Source organism: Elephas maximus, chromosome 2 (genome assembly GCF_024166365.1).
Source record: "Elephas maximus indicus isolate mEleMax1 chromosome 2, mEleMax1 primary haplotype, whole genome shotgun sequence".
In the NCBI taxonomy this organism is placed as follows: Eukaryota; Metazoa; Chordata; class Mammalia; order Proboscidea; family Elephantidae; genus Elephas; species Elephas maximus.
The window spans coordinates 79352741-79369797 of record NC_064820.1 but is presented as its reverse complement, the minus strand read 5'-3'; the positions used below and the strand labels follow the sequence as shown (position 1 = coordinate 79369797).

At 37.7% G+C, this 17057-nt stretch overlaps 1 protein-coding gene across 5 annotated transcripts in view; it reads left to right on the top strand.

Moving 5' to 3' along the window:
• The window catches only part of FAM169A (family with sequence similarity 169 member A), a 95949-nt gene that overhangs the window by 16773 nt on the left and 62119 nt on the right, over positions 1-17057 (top strand). For 2 of the 5 annotated variants that reach the window (XM_049865744.1, XM_049865754.1), the window contains exons 2-4: positions 13837-13971; positions 15047-15146; positions 15674-15759. In XM_049865744.1, the coding sequence (XP_049721701.1) occupies positions 13840-13971; positions 15047-15146; positions 15674-15759 (318 nt within the window). In that variant the 5' untranslated portion in view covers positions 13837-13839. Of the gene's footprint in view, positions 1-13836; positions 13972-15046; positions 15147-15671; positions 15760-16670; positions 16815-17057 lie in introns of those variants that run through there. The other 3 variants (XM_049865765.1, XM_049865782.1, XM_049865775.1) reach the window with 3 other exon arrangements.

Here is a 17057-nt window from a genome sequence, read left to right as displayed (position 1 = left end):
TGGTTTATCATGTGCAGGGCATAAAATATTTGACAGAATTTGATCTGACAGCTTTACAGTTATGTAACATAGAACAGAAGCTTAAAAACAACTAAAAAACGGGAGAAGTAATTCGTGTGTTATAGCGACCTATGTTTCCCTCTAGAACCTTTCTACTCTTTCTCTTGCCTCTCTAAATTGTAACAGAACCTCCATAAGGTTCTCTTAAATTAGTAATTTACGTAGCCCACGAGAGCCAAAGTACGACCTTAAGTGTGTTCCACCTGAATTTAGAGACCATCTCAAGAATAGATTTGACGCATTAAACTCTAATGACTGAAGACCAGATGAGTTGTGGGATGACATCAAGGACATCATACATGAAGAAAGCAAGAGGTCTTTAAGACAGGAAAAAAAGAAAAGACAAAAATGGGTATCAGAAGAGACTCAAACTTGCTCTTGAACATAGCGCAGCCAAAGCAACTGGAAGAAATGATGAAGTAAAAGCGGTAAATAGAAGATCTCAACGGGCGGCTCAAGAAGATGAAATAAGGTATCATAATGAAATATGCAAAGACCTGGAGTTAGAAAAACAAAAGGGAGGAATACACTCAGCATTTCTCAAGCTGAAAGAACTGAAGAAAAATTTCAAGCCTCTAGTTGCAGTACTGAAGGGCATTATGGGAAAATACTGAATGATTTAAGAAACACTGAAAGAAGATGGAAGGAATACGCAGAGTCACTGTACCAGAAAGGATTGGTTGATGTTCAGCCGTTTCAAGAGGTAACATACGATCAAGAACCAGTGGTGGATTATCCAGTAAGCAAAGTAGGCACAGGTTTACTTGTGCTTAGTTACTAACCTGCTGTGGTCAGTTTCACACAGTTTCACCACACCGCATCAAAGTGAAACCCGTGTGATGTTGTTCACTACACATTAGTAACTAAGCATGTGTAAGACTGTGCTTACCGTGTTACTGAGTCATATGCCCCTGCCAGGGATTGTAATCTTGAAAAGGTGCTTTGATTCTTCAATATTCTTCACCAACACCATAATTCAAAATTATGGTCTTATTCATTGTCCAGCATTTGCACGCATATGAGGTGGTTGAAAATATCAAGGCTTGGGTCCAGGCGCACCTTAGTCCTCAAAGCGACATCTTTGCTTATTTATTTATTTATTTTGTTGAACTTTAGATGAAAGTTTACAGAACAAACTAGTTTCTAACGATACAGTACACACTGTTGTATGACATTGGTTAACAACCCCATGATATGTCAACACTCTCCCTTCTCAACACTTGGTTCCCCCTTACCCGCTTTCCTGTTCCCTCCTGCCTTCCAGTCCCTGCCCCAGGGCTGGTGCACCACATTAGTCTTGTTTTGTTCCATGGGCCTATTCAGTCTTAGGAGTGGCCTCATTGCTGAGCTGAAAGGGTGTCCGGAGGCCATACTCTCAGGGTTTCTCCAGCCTCTGTCAGGCCAGCAAGTATGGTCTTTATTTTTGAGTTAGAATTTTGTTCTACATTTTTCTGTAGCTCTGTCCAGGACCCTCTATTGTGATCCTTGTCAGTCAGTGGTGTGGTAGCTGGGCACCATCTAGTTGTACTAGACTCACTCTGGTGGAGGCTGTGGTAGATGAGGTCCGTCAGTCCTTTGGACTAATCTTTCCCTTGTGTCTTTGTTTTTCTTCATTCTTCCTTCCCCCTAAAGGGGTGAGACCAATGGAGTATCCTAGATGGCCACTCACAGGCTTTTAAGACCCCAGACACTACTCACCAAACATCTTTGCTTTTTAACACCTTAAAGAGGTCTTTTGCAGCAGATTTGCCCAGTGCAGTATGTCATTTCATTCTTGACTGCTGCTTCCACGTGCATTGTTTGTGGATCCAAGTAAAATGAAATCCTTGACAATTTCAGTCTTTTCCCCATTTATCATGATGTTGCTTATGAGTCCAGTTGTGAGAATTTTGTTTTCTTTATGTTGAGATGTAATCCATACTGAAGGCTGTAGTCTTTGATCTTCATCAGTAAGTGCTTTAAGTCCTCTTTATTTTCAGCAGGCAAGGTTGTATCATCTGTGTTTTGCAGGTTGTGAATGAGTCTTCCTCCAATCCTTTGGAGTTCTTTTTTATGTAGTCCAGCTTTTTGGATTATTTGCTCAGCATATGGATTGAATAAGTATGGTGAAAGGATACAACCATGACACACACCTTTTCTGACTTTAAACCATGCAGTATCCTTGTTTTGTTCAAATGTTTTGTTCTTGGTCTATGTACAGGTTCTTTATGAGCACAATTAAGAGCTCTGGAATTCCCATTGTTTGCAATGTTATCCATAATTTGTTATGATCCACAGTTAAATACCTTTGCATAGTTAATAAAACAAGTGAACATCTGTTTTGAGTTATCTAGTGCTGCTGTAACAGAAATACCACTGTAACAGAAATACCACAAGGGGATGGCTTTAACAAAGAGAAGTTCATTCTTTCACAGCTTAGGAGGCTAGAAGTTCAAATTTGGGGTGCCAGCTCCAGGGAAAGGCTTTTTCTCTGCTGGCTCTGGGAAAGGTCCTTGTCATCAATCTTCCCTTGGTCTAGGAGCTTCTCAAGGCAGGAACCCCAGGTGCAAAGGACACACTTTGCTCCTGGTGCTTCCCTTTTGGTAGTTTGATATCTCCTCTCTGCTAAATTTTCTCTTTTATGTCTCAAAAGAGATTGACTCAAGAGATAGCTTAATCCTGTAGATTGAGTCCTGCCCCATTAACATTACTGTCTCTAATACTGCCTCATTAACGTCATAAAGGTTGGCATAACACACAGGATAATCACATCGGATCACAAAATGACGGACAACTACACAGTATTTGGAATCATAGCCAAGTAGACACACATTTCTGGGGGACACAATTCAATCCATAATGACCTCTTTCTGGTATTCTCTGCTTTCAGCTAAGATCCGTTTGACATTAGCAGTGATACCCTTTATTCCAAGTCCTCTTCTGAATTGGCTTGAATTTCTGGTAATTCCTGTCAGTGTACGGCTGCAACCATTTTTGAATGATCTTCAGCAAAATTTTACTTGTGTGTGATATTAATGATATTGTTTGATAATTTCCACATTCTGTTGGGTTATCTTTCTTTGGAATGGGCACATATATGAATCTCTTCCAGTCAGATGTCCAGGTAGCTGTCTTCCAAATTTTTTGGCATATACTAGTGGGTGCTTCCAGCATTGCATCCGTTTGTTGAAACATCTCAGTTGGGTTCCATCAATTCCTAGAACCTTGTTTTTTGCCATTGCCTGTAGTGCAGCTTGGAAACCCTGGTGGCGTAGTGGTTAAGTGTTACGGCTGCTAACCAAAGGGTTGGCAGTTTGAATCCGCCAGGTGCTCCTTGGAAACTCTATGGGGCAGTTCTCCTCTGTCCTATAGGGTTACTATGAGTCAGAATCGACTCGATGGCACTGGGTTTGGTTTTTGGTGTTATAGTGCAGCTTGGACTTCTTCCTTTAGTGATCATCTGTTGTTGATCATATGCTGCCTCCTGAAATGGTTGAATGTCAAGCAATTATTTTTGATACAGTGACTCTGTATTCCTTCCATCTTCTTTTGATGCTTCCTGCATCATTCAGTATTTTGCCCATAGAATCATTCAGTATTGCAACTGGAGACTTGAATTTTTTCTTCAGTTCTTTCGATTTAAGAAATGCTGAGTGTCTTCCTCCCCTTTGGATTTTTAACTCCAGGTCTTTGCACATTTCATTTTAATACTTTGTCTTCTTGAGGCGTGCTTTGAAATCTTCTATTCAGCTCTTTCACTTCATCATTTCTTCCTTTCGCTTTAGCTACTCTGTGTTCAAGAGCAAGTTTCAGAGTCTCCTCTGAGATCCATTTTGGTCTTTCTTTCCTATTTTCTTAATGACCTTTTGCTTTTTTCATGTATGATGTCCTTGATGTCATCCCACAACTCACCTGGTCTTTGGTCATTAGTGTTCAATGTGTCAAATCTATTCTTGAAATGGTCTCTAAATTTAGGTGGGATATACTCAAGGTCGTTCTTTGGTTCTCATGGACTTGTTTCAATTTTCTTCAACTTCACCTTGAGCTTGCATATGAGCAGTAATGGTCTGTTCTGCACTTGGCCCCCTGGCCTTGTTCTGGCTGATGACATTGAGCTTCTCCATGTAGTTGATTTGATTCTTGTGTATTCCATCCGGGGAGGCCCATGTGTATAGCATCCGTTTATGTTGTTGAAAAAAGATATTTCCAATGAACGGGATGTTGGTCTTGCAAAATCCTGTTAGGTGATCTCCGGTGTCGTTTCTGTCACCAAGGCCATCTTTTCCAACTACTGATCCTTCTTTGTTTCCAGTAATTATCAGTGCATCTTGATTGCATATTTAATCCTTGAGACTGCAGAGCTGTTAAGAATCTTCAGTTTCTTCATCTTTGGCAGTAGTGGTTGGTGTGTAACTTTGAATAATAGTATTAACTGATCCTCCTTGTATGCGTTATACTTCACAATAGATTTTGAAATGTTTTTTTGACAATGAATGAGATGCCATTCCTCTTCAGTTTGTCATTCCCAGCTTAGCACACCATATGATTGTCTGATTCAGAATGGCCGATAGCAGTCCATTTCAGCTCATGAATGCCTAGGATATCTATCTTCAAGCATTCTGTATCATTTTTGACAACTTCCAATTTTTGTAGATTCATACTTTGTACATTCTGTGTTCTGATTATTAATGAATGTTTGCAGCTGTTTCTTCTCGTTTTGAGTTGTGGCATATCTGCACATGAAGGTCCCTAAAACTTTACTCCATCCACGTCATTAAGGTCAACTCTACTTTGAGGAGGCAGCTTTTCCCTATTCTTATTTCGAGTGTCTTCCAGTCTGGGGTGCTCATCTTCTAGCAGTATACCAGACAATGTGCTGGTGCCATTCATGAGGTTTTCACTGGCCAGTTTTTTTAGAAGTAGATCACCAAGTCTTTTTTCCTGGTCTGTCTTAGTCTGGAAGCTCTACTAGAGAAACCTGTCCACCATGAGTGACCCTGCTGGTATTGGAAATACTGGTGGCATAACTTCCAGCATCACAGCAACCCGCAAGCCACCACAGTGTGACAAACTGACAAATGAGTGGTGGAATATAATAATTACCTTGCTGTTATTCTAATATGTGCCTGTAATGTTTAATAACAAAGTAATTATAAATTTTACAAAAGGAGAATTTCTGTTTAAAAATAAATAAATAAACCCACGCCGTTGAGTCATTCTGACTCATAGCGATCCTAAAGGACAGAGAACTGCTGCCCCATAGGGTTTCCAAGGAGCGCCTGGTGGATTCGAACTACTGACATTTAGATTAGCAGCTGTAGCTCTTAACCGCTACACCACCAGGGTTTCCAGGTGATAAATACTTTGGTTTTACACTTTGAGTAAGAATTATTATATTGGAAGATAGATTTGATTGTGTAGGTTCATATTCTTTTAGCCCCACTTGTGATGTGATGTTGGTTAAGTCTCTTCATCTCTAAAGCTCCATTTGTTCATCCATAAAATGGGGCTGATAGAAAGAACTCATTATATATTTAGTGTTACAGTCTTAAAGCTTGCTACAGAGTCACCTGGTATATGTTATCTGCTGCTGTTAATGATACATAGTACTTTCATCTTCATTTAGATTCTAATGGGTGATTAGTTAGCCAATAAAATTTGACACTGAGAGTGATTGGTAATAAAAGCAATGGATTAGCAGACAGATTTGCAAACACAAAACCATTTTAGAAGGCGTGTGTGTGTGTGTGTGTGTGTGTGTGTGTGTGTATGTATGTGTGTCTGTCCTAAACAAAGGCTGAGCCTTTGGAATTAGGGAAGTATTTTCTAATCTTTTCATATTAAAAATGATGATGGATGTAGTTGTTTTTAATGTATTCATAACTCACAATTTCTAACTCGGCGAAGTTTTTCTCCCCACTAATGCTCTTCTGTATGAGAATATGTGGTATCTAAATTTTAAGACTTCAGGGAAACAGGAGTGATTGATTTGTTACATATAAATAAAAGAATGATCTTTGACTAATAATAAAAATAAGTCCAGAAGGCATTATTTTCCTTTTTAAATAGCTCAAACTAAAAATGGTTCAAGAATGAAGGGTAATGAATTTGTTTTTACACTTTAGTAGTTGTGCTGTACTTGCCTTTGATCTGTAGTAGTGTCTTAAACTATAAAGTAGCCAAAACCTATTTGTTTTGTTTTCTTAACTATACCTAACACTGTAGATAAAGTGTAGCGTTTTCTAAAGTGTGCTCACATACTACTAGTGATTTAGGAGATGTGTTTTTACATGGTATTCAAGTAGATGCTTAAATTACGATAATTAGGAATTTTAATGCTGATTAGGAAAATGTATAATCTATTGATTGGTAGTTTCATAGGTTTTGTAGTTCAGGATAAATAAAATTTTTGTTTTGTAAATGGTGGGTTGAGATAAAAAAAGTGAGTTGAAGAAAATATTAATTAAATAATGGTATAGTCATTTGACACATTGGAAAAATGTTGATATTGGTATGCAAATAGTTGTTGCGAACACTGAGATACAGGAAAGATTAATGGACTAGGGTGATGGTCCTGTGTTGTGGTCTCACCCTTGCGGTGAACTATCGTGGGAGGCCTACACACATGACTTATCTAAAGCCTATGAGATGAGAATCCAAGACCTTTAAGACTATTTACCAAAAAAACCAGAAAAACAAAAAAACCCAAACCCGTTGCCGTCGAGCCAATTCTGACTCAGAGCGACCCTATTTGCCACCCTGAAATTCTTTCATTCTGGGTTATGTCTTTGGGTTCTTTATTCAAATGACCTAGTTAGCCTGTTTAGTAGAATTTTCTTCTTTTTAATATTAAAACTTAAAAAAAGCGTATTTAGAATTTAAACTTGACATTGTCATTCAGAATCTTTTAAGAACCATAATATCACAGTAAGAGCTGACGAAAAAGAAAACAAAAATCACCTATAAACTTGTCATTCTATTAAGCTTGTTTTTATATGGCAGTTTTGTACTCAGTCCACACTGCCGTATTACTGTTACCTTGCTTTGGTAGCTGATTTTCAGGTGAATCTTTTGAATTGGTTTAAGGGGCATACAGACAGGCAGTCCCCGGGTTATGAACGAGATCCCTTCCTAACCGTGTCTTTAAGACAAATTTGTAGTTAAACAGTTAAGTTGGAACAGGTGTAGATGGTTCTTGCCTACAGGAAAAGATTTGAAACCTTTTCAGTGATTAAAAGCTGCACAAGCAGCAAGTGAAGGTGATTGTGGTGAAGAACTTGTTGTGTGTAGGGGTTGGTTCTGGCGTTTCAAATTGAGGACAAATTTACATAACATTAAAGGACAAGTAGGAGCTGTCTCTAAGTGTAAGTGGACGGTTGTAGCCTGGGGACTGACTGTACTGTGATATTAATCCTTCCTGAGCTCATCTAGTCAATGGTATGGAACTTAAATATCCCTGAATGTTTTATTTAGTAGAAAGCTAGGATCTTGTCTGTAAGGGAGGAAAAATAGTTAACATAGTCTATTGATTAGTGTCCTAATTATGCTTCGTTTATCCAGTATTGGCTATTTGTTTCATGTTTTTAGTTTCATTTAAAATTTTAATCATTAGAATTGTTAGAGCTCACCAAAGAGGATAATGTTGTATTTCCCACTGCAGTTTGTTTTTACATGTTGACTTTATAGCAGAGATATAAAGATTTGCCCAAGGTAACAAACAAGCTTCCTTCGCAGTAGCACTACTGTCTTGTGGTTCTTTTATAACTATAATGCCATATTTACATAAGTTCCTGGTTGGTAGCTCTTGAAATTCATAGTGTTTTTCTTTCTTTTTTCTTATATCTTTTAAGTTGGCTGAAAATCCTGTGGTATTGTTCTCATATATAGTTTCAATTTTTTTTTTTTTTTTGCTTTTCTTCTTCTACTTAGATATTTACGTTTACTAACAGCTAGGCTGAATCTGGATTTTCTATTTGTGTTTTGATTTAAAAAATTATTTTTAAAGGTGTATGGATAAAAAATTAGGTACCTTGATTTATACCATGTTTTAAAGTCCTTAGGACCAAGATTTCAGATTATGGTTAAGGAAAAAAAGTTCCTCTTATCGTCATAATTCAGAAAAATGTATTTAACTAGGTACAACTTACTATATATGCCTGTCCTGTGTTCTATGTGTTTATCTCATATTTCCATAAACACATAGGTTTTCAGTTCCTTGCCTGCTAATACTTTTGTTGTCATAAAATGAATCTGAAGGGCATTTCTGAGGGAAGTATCTTTTAGTTCATCAGTTGGTTTTAATCTGCCTTTCTAAATATTTATAAACATTTTTTCTTTTCCAGTCAACATTGAAGAGGTTATTGACAAGTACAGCAGCTGGGCTCTGCAGTTTTTTTTTTTTTTAAATTGTGGTAAAAATATATATAACAATTTAACAAGCATCTTCCATTTCAACATTTTTTACATGTACAATTTAGTGACATTATGTGTATTGTGCAGCCGTAACCACAGTCCGTTTCCAGAATTTTCTATCGCTCTTAACAGAAACACAGTGCCCCTTGGCAGTGACTCCTTCTCGAGCCCTCCTTCCTGCCCCTGATAACTTTGGTAGGTCTACAGTTTTTATTTCAGGTAAATATGAAATGGGAAACTTTTTAAACAGGATAATCTGGACTAGCTTTATTTACACCTACTTAAAGAACTAGTAGCCCAGTATTTGACACAGACCTTAAGTTTGGTTTTTATTTAACTCTTTAACAGGGAAATTTTCAAGTGTACGCAAATCAAGATCATCTCCACAATGCATTTGATAAATCTCTTAAGTTTCTTTTAATTTATATTAATTTTCACCCTCCTTTTTTCTTTGAACTTCATGTTATATATTTGTTGAAGAAACTGAGTTCTTTTAAATTTGGGTGACTGCATGTTTAAGGCATCTCTGAACATGTTTTTCTAGAGGCTTGATTAGAGTTGATGCAGTTTTCTTTTTCCCACCTAATTTTTTGTGCTAAGTAGCTCATATTTATATATTGTCTTTTCCCCATATTTGTTGTCGATTTTGTTTCTGCTGAGTCTCTATTTTTTTCTTGTATTTTATTTTGATGCGTGGGATAGTTTGTCTCCTTTGTGGTTACCTTAATATTTACCCCTATTTTTCTAAATCTAAACCTAACTTTTATTTCTTTGTGTCGCCTTGTCTTCCTCTCCATATGAAAAATCTATGACTGCATTTCCTAGTCCCTCTTTATTGTTTTAATGTTGTCTTCTTTTACATAATAACATTGCTGTTTCCGTGTTGTGAGTGTTTTTTTATCTGATTTATTTTTGTGATTTCCCTGTCTGGGTTGACAGTTGATTGCTCTGTCCGGTGTTCTAGTCCTGGATCGATATCTGATACTATTGATTTTCTAACCAAAGAACTCCTTTTAGCATTGCTTGTAGTTTTGGTTTTTATGAATTCCTTAAACTTCTGTTTATCTGGAAATATCAAGTTCACCTTCATATTTGAGAAACAGTTTTGCTGGATATATGATTCTTGGCTAGCAATTTTTTTCCATCAATGCTTTATGTAAGTCATCCCATTACCTTCTTGCCTGCATGGATTCTGCCGAGTATTCGGAGCTTATTCTTACTGACTTTACTTCGTAGGTGACTTTTCATTTACGCCTAGCTGCTCTTAAAATTCTCTCTTTATCTTTGGTTTTGGCAGGTTTGATTATAATATGTCTTGGTGACATACTAAAATCTACCTTATGTGGAGTTCGATTAGCATCTTGGATAGATACCGTCTCATCTTTCACAATATCGGGGAAGTTTTCTGCCAGCAAATCTTCACAACAATTCTCTTGGTATTTTCTGTTATCCCTCCCTGTTCTGCTACTCCAATCACTTGTAGGTTATTTCTGTTGATAGAGTCCCACATGATTCTTATGGTTTCTTCATTTTTAAAAATTCTTTCATCTGATTATTCTTCAAATATGTTGGTGCAGAGTGCTTTATCTTCAGGTTCACAAATTCTGCCTTCCCCTTGCTCAGTTCTGCTCCTCTGACTTTCTATTGAGTTGTCTACTTCTGTAATTTTACTGTTAACCTTCTAAATTTCTGATTGCTGTCTATGGATTTTTCCAGCTTACTAAGTTTTTCATTATGTTCCTGAATAACCTTTTTAGTTTCTTCACCTACTTTATCTGTGTATTCCTTGGCTTGTTCTGCGTATTGCCTCATTTCCTTCCTGATGTCTTGAAGGGTTCTGTATATTAATCTTTTGTATTCTGCCTTCGGTAATTCCAGGAATGCACTTTCATCTAGAAGATCCCTTGATTCTTTGTTTTGAGAGCTTGTTGAGGTGATCATGGTCTGTTTCTTTGTGTGACTTGATATTGACTGTTGTCGCCAAGCCATCTTTAAGTTATTGTATTAATTTATTTTCTATTTGCTTACTGTATAGTAGCTTCTTGCTTTGTTTTGTTTTGATATGCCCAAATGAGTTGCTTGAGTGAGCTAGCTTGATTATTTTCACCGTTGGAGCTCTGACATCCTGTCCCCAGATGGCTAGAGCTGTTACCAGGTATATCATTCTAGGATTCCATTCACTTTTCTTGTATGAATTCAGCTCAGGTGTCCAGGTAGCTGATCATCAAGTGTGTGGTACAGGCTCTGTCCTATAGGCTTAGAGGGGCAGGGGTGATTGTAGGTACTGGTCTGGTTGCAGCAGGGTGTCACACTCTGAACAAGGCAGGAGGCTGGGAATCATGCCCCAAGTGTCCCTGAGGAAAGTGTGTCCCTGATCCCTAGAGCATACAGGTGGGTGGGTTCTGCAGACGGACCATGGGCATCCAGTGTTTTTGTGTAAGAACTGGGAGGTACCAGTTATCCTTGGACCGCTGCCACAGGTGGCTGGGTGACCTGAGTGGAACTGCCAGTCCTTAGGCTCCTGATGTGGGTAGGTGAGGATCTTGTTGAATAGGCAAAGCAATTTCAAACATCAAACACCCACCTCTCCACCGCACAGCTGAAACAGTTGTAGCCTGCCAACAGGGCCTATTCTCGTGAAATAGGCCCACACAGGTCCACTCAGGGGGGAAAGGTATTCAAAGTCCATGGACCATTTATGCCTGGAGAGGAGCCGCTTCTGTCCTGAGCTCCCCTGGTTAGTGGAGCTGGCAAGTTACCTTTCCCCCCAGTTGTGAGTTTATTCCTTCTCCAAGGCCAGTAGGATGGCTCTAGGCGCACAACAGGGCCTATCTCAGGCCCAGGGAAATCAACAGTTGCTGAAGCCAGCTTCGGGGCGGGGGGTGTGGTAAAACATGCGCAAATACTTAGCTTTTGCTGAGAGCACCATTCTTCTCTGGTTCCGGAGGTGTGAGTAGGCTGTGTGGCTGGCTGCTTCCCCGTGAGGAAACTGCGGCCGAACACTACTACCAGCCCACCGCAGCCGCTCCAGGAATGGTACCTGAGGGCTCCTGGCGATTCAGGTCCAGTAACTCCTCTTCGCTTCTGAACCGTCTCTTCCTCCCCCTGCCCCTCAGTTCATTTTCTGATTTTGCCTTTGATGTTCAGGGCTCTTAGCTTGTCATAAATACACTCGTTTCACTTGTTTTTTGGGCCTTTGTTGTAAGAGGGCTCGCCCGAAGCATCTGCCTGTTCTGCCATCTTGGCCCCACCTCCCTGATCCAGTTTTCTTGTTACGTCACATCAGAATGCATATGATGTCCGCCTGTCTCACTATTAGGAAGATTGATTAGCCCGGGTACGTAGGCCTAGCAAAAACAAGTGCATGTGTCCAACCAAAAGACATGTATGGAAATGTTCACAGCACCTTTATTCAGAATTGCCAAATACTGGAAACAAGAGTTCGTCAGCAATAGAATGGGTAAATAGATTATATTTATATATGATGGGATACTACATAGTGATGACAGGAAATAATTAACTGATAGAAGCAACAATATAAATGTTTCTCACAGAAACAATGTTGAGTGAAAAGAGTTAACATGATAAAGAGCATGCTATATAATTTCAGATAAAAAAATTAAGAAAAATGGGCAGTGTCTCATTTGAGCATATCATGAGACAGACCAGTGAATCATTACCACCTATTAAAAATTGCATTCTGTCAGTGACGGAGGTATCTCCTTTATCATACACTCAATTTCCATAGGCATTTGGGTATGTTTCTATATAGTGTTCCGTTGTTGGTCTATTTGTGTACTTATAGCACATTATTTTAATTACAGAGGTTTCATAAGATGTTTTAATATCTGACAATGCTAACACCTCCCCCCAGTCATTACTCTGCTTTTTCAGGGATTTTCTAGGTATTCTTGTTTATTTTTTCACATTAACTTTGTAATCAACTTGTCTTGCTTCAGAAAAAAGGATTGCATTTGAATAATAGATTATCTTGGGGAGAACTGGTGCTTTTGTAATGTTGAATCTTCCTTTCCAACCACATGGTTTATCTTTACTGTTGATAACTTCTACTTCTTTCAGGAATGTTTCATAGTTTTCCTCACATAGGGTTTGTACCTTTTTTTGTTTATTAAATTTAATCCTATTTTATGTTTGCTGTTCTTCATTTTTTTCTCCATGATTCTTACTGGTTATTGTATATATGAAACTTTTGATTTCTGTATGCTGATTTTATGTGTTACCTTTTTACCAATTTTTCTTAACTGTTTGGAATAGTTTTTCCATTGATTCTTTTGGGTTTTCCAATTAAATAATTACATTTGTTGCAAATTGAGATGGAGGTAGTTTTACTTTCTCCTCTGTCCCAGTCCCCATTTGTTATGCCTTGTGATTGCTCTCTCTTACCTAATTGCATTGGCCAATACCTACACAATGCTGTATAGTTTTGGAAATACTTATTTTTCTTGACTTAGAAATCCTCAAATATTTTCCCATCAAGGTGCTGACGTTTCTAACAGCTATATATGCGTGAGATATAATTTACATACCATAAAACTCACCCATTGTAACTGTACACTTCAGCGATTGTCTTTTTTAAAATAAATTTGTAGAGTCGTACATCCATCACCCCAATCTAGCTGTAGAACATTTCCATCATCCCAAAAAGTTTCCTTTTGTCCTTTTACAGACTTTTAGGTTGAGGGGTGTCTGAAAGTGTATTTGTATGTATGTGCGTATGTGTAGTGTAGTGGTTAAGTGCTATGGTTGCTAACCAAAAAGTCGGCAGTTCGAATCCACTAGGTGCTCCTTGGAAACTCTTTGGGGCAGTTCTGCTCTGTCCTGTAGGGTCGCTATAAGTTGGAATTGACTTGATGGCAGTGGGTTTGGTTTTGGTTTTGATACATATAAAACCTGTTGCTGTCAAGTCGATTTTGACTCACAGTGACCCTATAGGACAGAGTAGAACTGCCCTATACGGTTTCCAAGGCTGAAGTCTTCACGGAAGCAAAGTGCCACATCTTTCTCCTGCAGAGGGGTTAGTGAGTTCAAACTGCCAGGCTTTCAGTTAGCAGCCAAGCTCTTAACTACTGCACCACCAGGGCTCCTTCCTATACCTATATTAATATATTTATCATTTAAGGAAGTATCCATTAATTCCTATTTCATTTCCTGTTTTTAGTACGAATGAATAGTTCAAAAAATTTTTCTTTTAGATGTACGTGGTTAAGTCAGCAGGCCCAAATTGTAGTCTGTCTTTGTATGATGAAATAGAGAAGCCCCCTTATAATAAAATATTGCAGTGTTACAATAAATAATGTTTTCTATTAGTAAAGGAAGTTGGCCTTTTATATTCTGAATTGTTTTGTCCTATGTTGTTTATTAAAGACAATGGCGTTCCCTGTGGATCTGCTAGATAATTGCAGTCATGAGGAACTGGAAACTTCTGCTGAAGATTACATGTCAGACCTAAGGTGTGGTGACCCTGAAAATCCAGAGTGTTTTTCTTTTCTCAATATTACGGTAAGGCATCTATAGTGAATTTATTCAATCTTTTTAGTTAAGTTTATTTATGAAATCAGTATTCTTTTATTTTTATCATTTTTAAGTGCTAGTCAGTGGTTGTGGGTTAGTCTTTCATTTTTGAAATCTTTATTAGAAGTTTATTTAGTAAAATGGGTAAATACTGGTTGCTTAGCACAGCAGCATGATCAGCTTTTTAAAGGACAGACTCCACAGGTTATGGCTTATTATTTGTCTCGTGCCTTTAAAATTATGTATGAGTAACTCACCACTTCTGCTAAGACTGGTTACCATATTTGAGCTAACTCAGATTTACTTAAGATTTGGAATTTGTGAGTTTAAAATGTTTTCTTAATTTAAAAAATCAGCAAAGCACGAAATTATGCATTTTTCTGTTGTGACACTTACCTAAACTAGTAAAATCAAAGTTTCTAATTAGTAAGCTGTGATATATTGTCATAGAAAGATCGTTAGACTCGGAATCAGTAGAGTTCCATTGTGAATTGATGATGGGCAAATTCCCTAACTTCTCTAGATCTCAGGTTCTTCTTTTGAAATACGATGTTGATGTAACTGACCCTTTAAAGTCTCTTCCGACACCAATATTTTATAATTCTTTGAATGGTAATAGTGCCTGTAAATGGGGGATTAGTTTTTGATTAAAGAAGGCAGAGCAGTTTTAAAGTATGTCATGTATTTTGTTGGAAAAAGAAAGTTATTTAATTGGCTCTTTTAGTAGAATATATTTTTCTCCTCATGTTGTCTAAATAACAGTCTAAATAAATAGTCAAGTATGGCTATTTTCGAATGACTTTATGAGCCTTATCACAGCTTTTGTTTTTATTTATATATGTGGCTAGTTACAGTAATGTTTATTGAAATAAACTTTCATTTTTTTCCCAAGACAATAATATTCCTCCAAAAGGGAAGCCTGTCTAGATTTACTGTTTTTAGAGGCTAGAAATACTGTCTTCTATGAAATGAAGTGATAGAATTAATGTAGGAAAAGCTTAATAATTTGCCATGTGTTTTCTTAATAGACTCTTCACTAATCTTTAACCAATTGTCATTTCAGATTCCTATTAGCTTGTCAAATGTAGGCTTTGTACCTCTATATGGTGGCGATCAGACCCAGAAAATTCTTGCTCTTTTTGCACCTGAGGATTCACTCACAGGTCTCTTTTTTTTTTTTTTTTTTATTAATTTTGATAAAGTGAGGACTTTCTCTGCTGTTAGAAATTTACTGAAAGGAAGCTACATGTAGGAATTTGTTTTTAAAAGAACTTGTTTAAACTGTACTTTTAGGCAACCTAATTCCCAATTGCTAAAATTAAATGCTTAATGACTGAAATCAAATAAAAATGGTATAAATGGGACCACACTGTATTATAATATAAAGTATGGGTATATTTATATAAACCTTAGAAACCCTGGTGACGTAGACCCTGGTGACGTAGTGGTTAAGTGCTGTGGCTGCTAACTAATGGGTCAGCAGTTCGAACCTGCCAGGCGCTCCTTGGAAATTCTATGGGGCAGTTCTACTCTGTCCTATAGGGTCGCTATGAGTCAGAATTGACTTGACGGCACTGGGTTTGTGTGTTTTTTTTTTTCTTTTAATATATAAACCTTACTTGCTAAATAGTAATATTACATACTTTTAAACTTAAGATTTAAATGCTAATAATCATTTACTTTCTTTTAGCTGTGGCACTTTACCTTGCTGATCAGTGGTGGGCTATTGATGATATTGTGAAAACAGCTGTCCCTTCTAGAGAGGGGCTTAAACAGGTATCAAGACCCTATACTTTTAAAAGCTTTCTTATGAGGCCATTTCACAATATGTTTCCCATAAACAGTGACTAGTTTCTGCAGTTATTGAGCTCATCTCCATTTTAATAGAACCAGGTTATATTAAACCTGCAGAATTTCATTCTTAGCATGTAACTGGCATTCAAGTTGGGCTTCTTTGGTCTTATGTGATTTTAAAAGTATCTAGGAATTTGATGAGGAAGAAAGAATACCTTTGGGTTTAGTTGAGTTGTGGCTGCCTTTTTTTTTTTTTTTTTTTTTTATCAACTTTAGCTTCTGATTTTCTTATTCTAAGAGGAAAAGCTACTTCTCTAAGTGTGGACGTTGAGATTCTCTGCCCCTTGGAGACTGACCAGGAAGCTTGCTCCTTGGGTGGTCTACACAGTGTTCTAAACAGTGACCAGGTTTGTGAAAGAGCAAGTGTTCCAGTCTTTGCAGGGTAATGGTAGAAGCCAGCCGACTGAAGAGTGTTGCCTGAGGGAAGCTGGTTTTTATTGCTAAAGGTGAAAGGGCTTAAGAGACTTCTGTCTGATGCTCTGTTTATTAGAGGCTAAATAGGACAGGATAGGGAAAACCCACAGAAACTAAGGTTTGAAATACTTGAGGAGGCAGGCAGAGTTAAAAAGTGTTGAACTATTTGGTGTTTGGGAGAATGTGATTTACAGTGAAAGTGGCAGGAAATTTTGACTTGGTAGAGATGCATTTGACTCTTAACGGAGAATACTGACTTTTTGCAGAAGTATTACTCCATTCTCTGCAGAATAATATGGAGAATTCCTAGAAATTAATAGGTGTGGGAATCCTTATTAATTAATCCCAAGAGGAAGAGACCCTTGTGAGGGGAATAGAGTAGACAAAAATATGTACATACCCTGATCTTCTTCCTTTAGACCATTTCTAGGAGAGCCAAGTCTGTAAAAACTTGTCAAATCTGCAAGGTGTCAGCTGCTTCTGTTGATTCTTGAGGGGCAATTGAAACAAGCAGAAGAAACAAGGAAAGCATGTCTAGAGATGATGAAATCCTGCGTTGAAAAGTGAGAAACTTGCAAGTTACTGGGGTGTTTTAATTTCTTCCCTTTGAGTTTGGAACTTTGAAAGAGATAGGAGGATATGAGAATAATATACTCAGTAGGGTTACCTCTGATGTTGCATTAATTCTTTTGGAATGTGCCTAGAGATACCAGAATGATGGGCCCATCTCACAAAGACTAGGAAGAATGTCTGCTTACACCTGGAGATTTGCCAGTCTTACAAGGAACTGTGAATAAAAAATAAAG